The sequence below is a fragment of the Panthera uncia genome, chromosome X, assembly GCF_023721935.1.
Source record: "Panthera uncia isolate 11264 chromosome X, Puncia_PCG_1.0, whole genome shotgun sequence".
NCBI lineage: Eukaryota > Metazoa > Chordata > Mammalia > Carnivora > Felidae > Panthera > Panthera uncia.
In genome coordinates this window covers 120,404,147-120,416,979 of record NC_064817.1, presented here as the reverse complement: position 1 = coordinate 120,416,979, position 12,833 = coordinate 120,404,147, and the positions used below count along the sequence as shown (strand labels likewise).

The 12,833-nt window shown below is 48.4% G+C and overlaps 1 protein-coding gene across 1 annotated transcript; it reads right to left on the bottom strand.

The window, feature by feature from the left end:
• Nucleotides 1-9,806: 9,806 nt before the first annotated feature.
• LOC125931426 (paraneoplastic antigen Ma6E-like) lies at nucleotides 9,807-12,829 on the bottom strand (the record flags this gene model as incomplete). Its single annotated transcript, XM_049643312.1, has 2 exons — nucleotides 9,807-12,459; nucleotides 12,610-12,829. Coding segments are annotated over 2 exons (1,530 nt in total), but the record flags the coding sequence as incomplete, so codon positions are not given.
• Between the last annotated feature and the right edge of the window lie 4 nt (nucleotides 12,830-12,833).

Genomic DNA, 12,833 nt, shown 5'->3' with positions numbered 1-12,833 from the left:
TGTCAGTGTGGAGCCCAATGTAGGGCTTGAACCCATGAACTGTGAGATCATGACTTGAGCCTAGATCAAGAGCTGGACACTTAACTGACTGAGCCACCAAGGTGCCCCAAAACTTTTTTTTAAATAGTAAAAACAAAAACACATGAAAAAAACCTTCAGTTTAAAGCCATTGGAGCACTACTGAACTGATCGAGATTCAAAGGGCCAAAATGTAGGAGAGGAGAACCATGGAAAGGTGAACTGACATTTTGCTGCTTTTCTTCCCACTGGGGGCATTTGCCAATTCTGTGTACAGTGCAAGAGGCTGAGAATACAGGTGTCACCCAGGTAGATGACAACAGTAGAGAACCATAAAACCAAGAGGCATTTCAGTAGTCTCACATGGCTAGAGAGACAAAATTGGAGACTTAAAATGCCAAGATTGTTTTTTAAGTTTTTATTTAAATTCCAGTTAATATACTGTGTGATATTAGTTTCAGGTGTAGACTATAGTGATTCAACACTTTCATACATCACCCAGTGATATCACAAGTGCACTCTTTTATCCTCATCACCTACTTCACCCATCCCTCACCCACTTCCTCTCTGGTGGAGTCTTTTTCTGGGGCGTCTGGGTGGCTCAGTCAGTTGAGTGTCCGACTTCGACTCAGGTCATGATCTCATGGTTTGTGAGTTCAAGCCCCGTGCCAGGCTCTGTGCCAAATGCTGAGAACCTGGAGCCTGGAGCCTTCTTCAGATTCTGCATCTCCCTCACTTTCTGCTCTTCCCCTGCTCATGTTTTTTCTCTCAAAAATAAATAAACATTAAAAAAATTTTTTAAAGAAGGAGTCTGTTTCTTGGTTTGCCTCCCTCTCTCTTTTTTTCCCTTAGCTTTTTTGTTTCTTAAGTTTTACATATGAATGAAATTATATGGTATTTGTCTTCATCAGACTGACTTATTTCACTTAGCATAATACACTCTAGCTCCATCCATTTCATTGCAAATGGCAAGATTTCATTCTTTTTTTGATGGCTGAGTAGTATTCCATTGTGTATATATACCACATCTTCTTTATCCATTCATCAGTTGATGGGCATTTGGGCTCTTTCCATAATTTGGTTATTGCAGATAAAGTTGCTATAAACATTGGGGTGCATGTGTCCCTTCAAATTAGTATTTTTGTATTCTTTTTTTAATACCTAGTAGTGCAATTGCTGCATCATAGGGTTAAGAAAAAAAAAAGCCAAGATTGCAAAGAGAAGGTAGAGGCAGGGGACTGAGTATGTCACACCGCAGGATTTCCCCTCAAGACCTATGCTGAATTTTCAAGTTATGTGCAGTAAGAAGCTAAGTAGCTAAGAAGAAAGCCATTCTAAGACAGTACTTTACTGTGTCTCATGGTACGAAAAAGAAGGCATTCATTATTGGAACAGAAGTAAAACTGTCTTATCTACAGACATTTCTATGTACAAAATCTCAGAATTTACCAAGAAAGCTTTTAGAAGTAATAAGTGAATTTAATCACAAGAAGGGAGGGACTGCAAAGGGGAATGAGGAAGCTTTGTGAGGATAGAAATGTTTATTATCTTGATTGTGATGATGGCTTCATTGGTGTATACATATGTCAACATTAATCAAATTGTGCACTTTAAATATGTGCATGTCAAAAACACCTGAATAAAGTAATTTAAATTAAAAGATTAGGTGAAAAAAAAGATAGGTTTGACACATTGAAAAATCAGAGGATTCAATGTCTGAAGGCCCTGAAGAGGTTAGAAAATGATCACAGGAGATCTGTGCTCAGAGAGTGGGATGCTTGAATCATTGATTCTCAAGGAAATACTTACAGGAGATGACAAAGCCTGGGATGTGTCAGTGGGAGACAGTGGCTGAGATCAAGGTCACTTTTGTGCCCATTGCATGTTGTGTTCTTTTTTTCAGAGCATGACCTCCCTCACCTTTTGTCTGGCCAACTCCTACTCTTTCTTCAGGTTTCGCCATTTATGTTCTTTCACCAAGGGCACCTCACCTGACACCCTGCCCCCATCTAACTTAGGTCCCTCTCTAACACAATTTTGTAGTACTTACCCTTACTAAGCACTTAACACAATAATTATGTATGTGTTTGTGCAATTCCTTAAGCAATTAAATGTTCTGTGACATCAGGGACCGTGATTGGTTTTGTTAACCATTGTATCCCTAGCACCAGGAGCAAGGTAGGGCAGACCATAGCTATTCAGTATTTATTGAATATGTAACAGAATGTTAGAGGGACTGTTGCCTATTTCCACAGGAGTTTCGCCCAAATCTGAGGCTATGAGGTGCTAAATCCCTGCACAGTCTCTAGTCTCAGTGGAAACACAACACAATGCTTGTTATGTAAATTAGCCTAACATGGCCTATGTGCATTGGCTTCTAGGTTTTTTATTTCTTCACTGCAGGCTGAGACCTGTCAGTTCAAAAGCCCATTGGTGCAAAAGTCTAATTTTTACACAATTAATTGTTTTAAAAATGGTCCAAACAAGCAGATTTTTGCCAGTTAGGGTCTGTCTTCTTTGTATATTCCAGGACACCTTACCCTACATCTGCTATCCATTGATAAAATGAAGGCTGGTGGTTATAAAGACCCCAAACTACTGCTGTTCTTCAGAATTGTCTGATTCCAAAGATGTTTCCCCATCACCAAGACACTTATGCACCCTGTCTGATCCTCTCTCTCTTGGAAGTTACCTTGTTCTCCTCCTTTTCTGGATGGTGGCCCCCTAGTCTACCCATAAGCCTCCGGATGGTCTCATGCTATGAAGGGTGTGCAACCTTGTCCAAGTGCAGCCCAGTAAAGTTTGTTGTGTGACTGCCTTTCTTGGTCATATATTTTTCCTGATCAGCCCCCAAATCCCTCAAACACCCTACAGTGTTGAATTTACTAAAAGATGGCAAAACCACTTCAGTAAGCACCATCATATCAAGGCTAATTAAGAGAAGATCAGATATTTCCAAGTTATTTTAAATGGAATTTGTAGGAGGAAAGTGTGTGTTGTTTTTCCCCCCTACTTTCTCCATGAAAGAGAGGAAGGGGTTCTCTCTACCCCTTCCCAATCATTTGTGTCAGTTTTGACCCTCCAGAAAGCCAAGATGGAATTATAAGTGCAAAGGATTTATTGATAAAGATAAAGGGGAGAGGGCACAGGAGAGGTCAGGAAGACCTTCAGATTACAGTGAAGGTCTCACGTGTGGAAGAAAAGGGAGATGGAAAAAGGATTGGAAGAAAGAGCCTCATACTGTGGTGCTACTTTGAAAAATCCTTGGCCAGCCCAACTGGGCAATCTGGTACAAAGTTGGCCCATAGAGAGTTCCACATTGAGCAGAAATTACTCCAGTAGTCCTGCTGTGGTAAGTCATTGACTGGGAGCTGCCTGGGAATAGCATGGCCTCTGCTCAAATGCTGCAGTGAATCTTGAAAATGTTGCACCTTGATGCAGTCATCTTAATGTACTCCTCTCTTAAAGTGATATCTAGGTAGTGAACTTCCACAGCTACCACAGTCCACCCCTTGTGCCACACAGACCCACTACTCCATTTGTTTAGGGAGAAGTTTCTACATTATTCCCATGGGCCTCTCTTCCTGAGGGTAAACTTAGAAGACAGAAGTTGGTGGGACAAAGTAAAACCCCATTGATACATTTGGTCTTGTAGCTGCAATAGGTACTCATTATTTCCCTCCTCCACTATCCGTTCTAGGTTTTTCTCACTATCACCTATCATTTCTTCAGTCTTGGTGATGTTCCTTCATCTCTGAGGGGTTTGAGTACCTGGTATCCATACTCTTCTCACACCAGAATTGCTACACTTGGCCATTCATGGTCGTAATTAGGCAAGGGAATACAAAGAGTCAACCAAGGAGACCACCTGGGTTCCCCACATATTCCGCTATGCCCCCATTGTAACAGCAGTTCTACCCCTTCCTTGATAGGTGTCAATTACCACTGCCAAAAATAGTGACTTTTCCTGACTACTGGTCTCTAGACACAGAGAACAAAAAATACCCAGGCAGCAGCCATATCTATAAACACAACAGGACTCTGGTTGTGTCACCTAGTATGAGTGCACTTTCTTTAGGGGCCATAACCTCTACCTCTGCACAGTCCAGAGCTTGGAATATGTGAAGGTCCACCCCTGAGTAGGTCACTGGGAAAGATGGAAAGTGAGGCCACTATAGTTTCCACCCCTTGGTTTCCAGACCCATGTATTCTTCCCACTGGGGACACAGTACTACATGGAAGTCTTAGATTCAGTGCATATATTGCATCTTGGAGGATGGTACTCCATCCTTAGAGAGTATTACCTCTAAGCTTGTGCTTCAGCTGCACCTTCAGCAGGACATTCTGATATTCTACCAAGCTAGCAGCTTCCGGGTGATGTAGGGGGTGATACCAGAGGATCCCATGCCCGTGGGCCCACTCACACACCTTTTTCTTTCTGAAGTATATCCCTTGGTAGTATACTATCTTGTGTGGTATTATGGGCCTGAAGATCATGCACTCTGAAAGCACCTGGATAGTGATGCTGGCTGAAGTTCTGCCAGCAGGAAAGGCAAACCCATTATCAGAATAGGTTAAAATTCTTGTAAGAAAGAACCAATGTTCCTTCCAAGATATAAGGGACAAACATGTAGTAAACATGGAGGAATGGTGCCATATTGGGGTCTCAACATTGGTCTCTGTTGCTGGAAGATTGGACATTCAGAGCCAGCAGTGGCAATATAGGCCTTGATAAGTAGGATTACATGATGTTGGACTCATGAGCAGTCTCCATCTGTCCTACTGCAGCCACTCCATTTATGTGCCCATTGTGTCCATTCCAGGCTGGATGATGATGAAGGGTGGCTAACATCAACTTGAAAAGTCTTTTTTTTTTCCCCAACTGGCTGCTAAGTTCCTCTTTAAGTGTTGTCTTCTGGTGAGCATTAGTATGTAATATAAAATTCTTCTCTCTCCATGCCCACTCTCATATGTATAGCCATAGGCCTCTATGCCAGACCTCCTTGTCTCCAATCTTCCAATTCTTTTCCTTCCAGGACCTGAGCTAGGCCATTGGCCACTGCTCAGGTGCCTGTATATAGTCTCATCCTGGGCTATTTCTACAAAAAGGATGATGTACTTCTGTTTTACCTCCACTCATTGGGAAGATCTTCCTTCTCCATTTTCTTTCAGGGGCATCTCTGGTTATATCTAGAATGCAGAAACCATTTGCTTTCAACTGGTACCCAAATACCAAGCCAATACGGGATCATATGGCCATAGGTGTGAGCTGAGATAAAGGCTATCTTGTAACTGTGATGGATAATATGAGTATCTGAGCTACTGCTCACAGAACTTACTACACCTCCTTTCCTGCCCAGGTTGTATTCCAGACATACCATTTCATCCTACAGTTAATTGCTGATGGGCCATCTGATCTTGACTTTATGAGTCTGATAGGTCCCAGTTCATAATAGGAAGTTCCAGACGCACAGTCATTTGGAGCCCCATAGTCAAGCATTCGGTCTCTACCAAGGCCCAGAAACACATCAGATGCTGTTTCTAGAAAGGTGTATGGCATAACCTTGTTCCAGAACCCCAGGTGTTGGGGTGGTGATTCTCCTACACAGGCAGGCCTTGAACTCTATACTGCATCTGTGTCCCCTGCTGATACCTCTGACACCATGGGGTCGGCCAAATGAGATGGTTCAAGTGACTGCTTGCACTGCAGCCAGGACCTGCTGTAGATTAATCTCCTGCACCTTGCCTTTCTCAAAGATCTCAGACTTCTGTGTCACCTGATATATGGACAAGAGCAATAACCCTGGGGTGGAGTTTTTTTTTTAATTTTTAATGTTTATTTATTTTTGAGAGAGAGAGAGAGAGAGAAAGAGAGAGAGAGAGAGAGAGAGAGAGAGAGAGAGAGAGAGAGAATGAGTGGGGTAGGGCAGAGAGAAAAGAGAGGGAAACACAGAACTCAAAGCAGGCTCCTGGCTCCATGCTGTCAGCACAGAGCCTGACACAGGGCTGGAACTCATGAACTGTGAGCTCATAACCTGAGCTGAAGTCAGATGCTTTACTGGATGAGCCACACAGATGCCCCTGGAGGTGGAATGTTTTGTCCCTAGAACCCAAAGAGGCCTACCAGGTACATTACTTCTTTCTTTTTGGTGGAGGATTCAAGACATGATTTGTCTTTTACTTTGGAGGAGGCATCCTGGCATGCCCCTGACTACTGGACTCCTAAAAACTTCATTGAATTGGTTACTTTCAGAATCTTTGCAGGGTTTATCTCCCACCCTCTGGAACACATTATGTCTTACGGAAGCCTTTTATTCATCCTCTCCAATCAGTATAATGGTGTCAGTGTAATGGATATGGGTGATGTAGTGATGTTCTATAGGCTGTTAAGTTGATCCACATCTCTGACTATATTATGAGAGGATAGGTATGACATAGGGTAGTAGAGGTAACATAGTCATAGAACAAATTATAAATTAAAGACCTTTGTATGTACACATAATTAAGAACTGCTTCTTATCCTCTTTGCTTGATTGCTTGGGATAGAAAGGAATGCATTTGTTAGGTCAATGGCCATATACCTTATGGCCTTATTTTTTTAAAACAAAAGTGTAAATAAATTTATTTTATTTAAATTAAAAACTTTTAATTTAAAGTGTATAAGTCACTCCATAAATGTTGACATATGGGTCTTAAAATATTCATTGGTAAAAGGTTTTAGTTATGTCCTTTTGCTTTCCAGAATTAAAATAAAGCTACTACTCCACAACTATTTTGTAGAAACAGCTGTAACATTAAGACAAACAACAAGAACAAAAATCTCAACCACTATCACCGCCACCACAAGACCCACTAACATATTCCTACCAGAGGTGGAGACACACCCTACTTTCATGAGATCAAGAATGGCCTTAATATCTGCTTTTATACTTCGTTGTTTTAGTACCTAAGGCCTTAGGTACTGCTTGGGCAATGTTATCACATCCAGCACACAGCATCTATAACTGGGACTACTACTTGGTGAAGTTTCGGGTAGTAAGTATAGAGTATTCAGACTGGCAAATGGATATACGATGGGTACAACCACCTCTGTATCCTTCAGATCTTTAAGATATGAAGGGTCTAATCTCCACCATGCCTCCTGTAACATTGTTTGTAATTCACTTTCTTGGCTCTGTGTGTGTGTGGGGGGGTGCAGTTGCCTAGAATTTGACATGGATTTTAACAATGTTATGGTTTCCAGGAGACAGATAGACCCCCACCTAAAATTTCCTTTGGATGTTGAGACTAATGACAAAACACACATACCAAGAGGCCAAAAAAAAAAAAAAAGTTCATTACTTACATAATTGAGGATTCTGAAGAGGGAAAGATCTCTCAAGCAGTTGCAAAATGGCTTGTGAAAGCAAGGAAGTGACCGGGACCAGGGTGAGCATTCCCATATGTAGGCAGGGGCATGATTGTTTCCAATCTCTCTCTGGTGCCAAAGGAGGGAGCACCCAGGCTTTCTTACAAGGTTGCCCAGATATGAAGCACAGGGTGAAGAGGGAAACATCTGAAAAGGAAAGGCTAGTTTCTAGGGGGAATAAAGGCTGGGAGCAGTGCCCCTTCCTGCACTGCTTCTGCTTTGGGAAATGGAGGCTCTTAGAACTTGAAAGATAAGCCTCAAAATGGCCTGAACTGTGTCTGTCTTAAGTCAGGGAGAGATTATTCTAGAAAACATAAAAATGCAATAAGGCTGAAAGGCAGCACTTATGGAAATGGAGATGACATTAAGACCTCTCAGCTGCTTGGCACCAATGTTAACAGAAACTACTTGCTTTAGTGTGAATGCATCAAGAAGATTCCATGAAAATAAAGACAACAGGAGAGTCACTCATGACGTCCCCTCAAGTATAACAACTGAGCCTTAATTACATGATACAGACGGTCCATTGGAGCAAGAATAGATTTCTAAATAGAATAGAAGCGTTGGAGCACCATTACAAATATCAGGGAGGCAGGAAGTAAGATAAGATAGGATTGTTTAGGAGACACTTGGAGAATCATTCAGCCTTAGCTGACCCCTCCCTCACATCCAGTCTGACTGCCACAGCAACTCTCCCACTAGGCTCATCAAGGAAGGCCATGGCAGTTAAGAACTATCTATGAAATGGAAACTGTATAGTGAATGAAAGGAGCACAAATCCCAAACATAAGAAGCCTAGCTCTGTAACTCTATGACCACTACAATCCCTTAATTTTTCTTGTAACTCAGTTTCTACTGATTAAAAAAGAAAGGCCCACATGATCTCAGGACCTAGGAAAGGTAAGGCTCCACGGCTCTGCAGGATCACCTTGCCCACCCCCATCACCCTTCCTCGCCCAACTCTTGGGAATTAAGCTGCCTTTCCACAGAACCCCAGAGCCCTGCCCAGGCAGATCTGCCCAGGAGGTTCCCTCATGGGTGGAGGATCCGCTGCCCTCCCCGTATGTCCACAGCCCCTGCCCCTGGGCAGCTCTGAAGATCAGTGGCCAGTGGCCAGAAACGACCGAGAGGCCGGGACACCCTGCCAAACAGGCGGGGCCCACAGGAGCCCCGTTCAGCTCCTTAAGGGCACCCAGCTTGCTCTCTCTTTCTTGCCTCCGCCTGGACTGTGGCGATGGTCCATCCACACGTGGTCAGAAGGGCTGCTTCAACCCCAAGGTCAATGGCACCACCAGAGCCCACCGGGCCAGCGGGGCAAGTGGGCAGCGAGAGCCCAGGGAGCCTCCCAGACGGCAGGCCTAGCCCATTTGTGATCCTCGCGCACCATCTAGCGGCCCGAATCAGCACGGCAGCAAGAAAAGCTACACTGAGGCCGTTCTCGCCCAGGGCAGCCATTTCGCTCTGTGGGCTGTCGCATTTTCCGATGGGCAAAGTTACCCAAGCTTCCACTTTCAGGAAATGGCGGTGCGCGCAGGCGCACACCAGCTTCACCGCGCTGGGCCCAGTGCGCAGGCGCACAGAAGACGATGTCACGCTCCAATAAGCGCACGCGAGCAGACGCGCGCCAGTTAGGAGCACACGCGGGAAGCCAGACTTGTGTCCCGGCTGCCCAGACTCCTGGAGGAGTGCTGGAATCTCTACCATTTTTCTTCCTAATCCAGAATCTCCTTGTTTTCCAAACATATCGTGAAGACTCTAGAACATTAATTGCAGAGACTGAGTTGATGACAATAAAACCAGGAGCTATTAAATATATATCTCTGTTGGGTCTCCTGGGTGTCTCAGTCGGTTAAGCATCTGCTCAGGTCATGATCCTAAAGTTCCTGAGCTGAGCTCTGCCTTGGGCTCTGTGCTGACAGCTCAGATCTTGGAGCCTGCTTTGGATTCTGTGCCTCCATCCCTGCCCCTACCCCACTCACACACTCTGTCTCTCTCTCTCGAAATAAATAAATATATATATATATATATATATATATATATATATATATATATATATTTTTTTTTTTTCCTTCTTTCAGTGTCTTGCCTAGTTATCTCCATGGCGTTCAGTGTATGCTCAGGACATTAAATGAGCTGCTGCCGGCACACACCAGACTCCTATTGATGGACAAAATTTAGCTTACTCAGTTCCCGTACAGAATCCATAATCCACTGTTCGCTGTGTGGTGACAAATTTTACACATGAGGCACCCCATACCCTATCTTGGACCATGCTTCCACCATACCTCACTACCAACTCGGGATACCAGGCCACTGTTGACCCCACTCCTATACCAGTAGGCCCTTCCTTCAATTGCCTACAGCAGAGGCCAGACTCAGCTGAAACATTCAATGCACTTTATTGAAGACATTTACTGAAACCATTGAAGAGAGGTAATGACAACATAGAGAAGAATGTCTAATGGCCACTACAGCCCACAGGTCATGGCTCCCCTCCTCTTTGGGTCCAAAACAAGGTGCCTCTGCTTGCCCCAACATGATGGCATCCACCCATAGTCTCCCCTCCTGAGGGCCCCACAGTCTCTGGCCAGGATGATGGATGCTAGCCAGGGCACCCACCCCTCTTGCTGACATGCTGGGGCCTGGTCCTGCCCTATTGCCTACACAGGACAGTCACAGGACACTGGAAAACTCAGCAGGGGACACTTGGACAAGCCGAAGAAACTGAGTCACAAGTAACAAGAGAGTGGTACATCAGAGCACAGTTCCGGGGAGACTCTCACAGGCCACCTCTGTCCTTGGTCCAGTTCCTCCTTCCTGAGGTCATGGGGTGAGCACCAACCATGCCTTCTGTCCTTCCCGCCATCTCCTGGGACTGGGCTCGAGAGGTCTCCAGGGTGGGGTGGGGGCGGCTGCTCAGATAAGAACACACACACATCTCCACAAGAACAAGCAGCAGTTGGCCTAAACCTACACCGAGGAAGCAGAGGCTGAGCTCACGACACCACACAACAGCGAGCAGAGCCTGGGCTCGCACTGAAGCTTGTGCCACACACCCGGGGCTGAGAGGTGGCTGCTGTGTTAGGCCAGGACACCCGCCGCGGGCTCCTGCACACCTCAAGGCTCTGCACGGGAATGGTAACTAGGGTGTGTGTGTAGGGGGAGCTGGGGGGTGCCACTTGACATGGGGGTCACTAAGGGGCCTACAGAGACACAAGTGGGCTTCCCAGAGCGTGGAGCGACGTGCTCCAGGAGTCAGTGAATGAGGGTCCCCCTCTTGGGCGGCCCGAGGGGCCGGCACCCTTGAGACGGCTCCTAACATCTCCCAGGCCAGTGTGGGTGGCACACATTTTCAGGTGCCCCTCACCTAGGCTAGGGCCAGCCACTCAGGGGTGCTTCCCAGGCTGGCTGCCTGGACTGGCAGGGTTTCGGGCTGGGGCTGGGGCTCGGGCTGGGGCTGGGGCGGAGCTGCCATGGGAGGGGGCACCTCTCCCTGCCCCACTCTGCATCAAGTATGGTCATCCTGGTCCGTTGGAAGGGCTGATGGTGGTGGCCATGGGGTCACCAAGGCATGGTGGTGCCTTGGGAAGATGGGGTCCTGGGAATTTGGGCTGGGTGGGTTGTTGCCTCCATGTGGGGAGAGGCTGCTGCCCTGGCGTGGCCTTCCCCTGCCTCCAGAGCGCTGCTGCCTGAGAGGAGAGGGGGCCCCTGGGCCTTCTGAGCCTATTTGCCCGAGGAGGACTTGGGGGGCCTCACCTCCCCAGCCCCGTCCTCGTTTCCCGACTCCTCTGGGATGGGCTTGGGCCCCTCCTCCAGGGGCTCCCCAGCCTCCTGGTCTCCTGCCTGGGCGAGGCCCTCCGGCTCACAGCCAGGACCTCCCGGGCCCTCCCTGGAAGCGCTGCCCATCTGGGCAGGGGTGGGGCCCCCAGGGGCCTCTGAGGGCTTTGCCTGATCTAGGCCCGCAGAGGCGGGAGCATTTTCATCTTCCTGCGTGGCAGGGAAGATCTTGGGGGCCTCCTCAGGGACGAGGGCTGCCCTGGCGGCATCATGGGCTTCAGGAGCAGCCGTATCAGCTTCGGCACTGCCAGGAACTGCCTCACTGGCCCCCAGGTTGGCCAGGGCAGCCTGGGAAGCATCTTCCCTGGCTGGGGAGGCTTCGGCAACCTCTCCACTGGCCCGGGCAGCGGCCAGGCCTCCGGTGCCCACACGGGCCCCCTCTTCCACTTGCAAGTGCTCACTCCTAGCTGCGGTGGCCTCCCACGCCTCGGTCTCCTGAATGAGCCGCAGCATCCCCAGGAAGCCAGGTGGTCTCCTGTCCAGCCGCATCCTCCTCAGCTTGTTCTCGAGCATCTCGTTGGGGCGGGCCCGCATCAGCACCTGCCGGGTGCGTAACTGGTCCGCAAGGCTGGGATGGATGGCCCCCTTCTCCACGGCCGACTGCAGCAGGCCTTCCAGGCGAATCACATAGACAAAGAGAGTCTCCTGGGGCCGCTGGCCACAGGTCAGGAACTTCAGCCGTGCCGTCGTGGGGGTGTCCTTCCTCCCAAACACCTGGACCAGCGCGGCCAGGCAATCCTGTGCAGGGACGTCAGGGTTTTCTGCCAGGAGGCCGCACACCAGATCCAGTGCGGGGCCACCCAAGCTCTCCATCAGCCTCCTCCTCCTCTCCCTTTCTGTGATGTGGCACCACAGGTACAGCATGTCACTGGCGTGATCCAGCCAGCTCTCAAAGGACTCTTCTTCTCGGTGTGGCTCTTCCATTCCAGGAAAGGTTCTCAGTTCCATAGAGGCCCTGTTTTCCAGCACAGGCTGCCAGGCCGGGCTCCAAGGCTGGGTCCAGGATCTTCCCGCACCTATGGCTCCTGCCACACCCACAGCTCCTTCCTCCCCTGGAGGTCCCGCCTCACCTGCAGCTCCTGCCACACTCACAGATCCTAACAAACCTGCAACTCCTGTGTCCCCAGCGGCTCCCTCCTCATCTGACTCTCCTGCTTCCTCTTCAGCCCCTGCCTGGCCCACAGTGGCTGCCCTGCCTCCAGTTCCTGCCTCGCCTCCAGCTCCTGCCCCGCCTCCAGCTCCTGCCCCGCCTCCAGCCGCTGCCTCCCCTCCAGTTCCTTCCTCACCTCCAGCTCCTGCTTCACCTCCTGCCTGGCCTCCAGCTTCTGCCTTGTCTCCTTCCTCACCTCCAGCTCCTGCCCCGCCTCCAGCTGCTGCCTCGCCTCCAGTTCCTTCCTCACCTCCAGCTCCTGCCTCACCTCCTGCCTCGCCTCCAGCTTTTGCCTTGCCTCCTTCCTCACCACCAGCTGCAGCCCCGCCTCCAGACGCTGCCCCGCCTCCAGCCGCTGCCCCGCCTCCAGCTTCTTCCTGGCTTCTACCTCCTGCCCCGCCTCCAGCCGCTGCCCCGCCT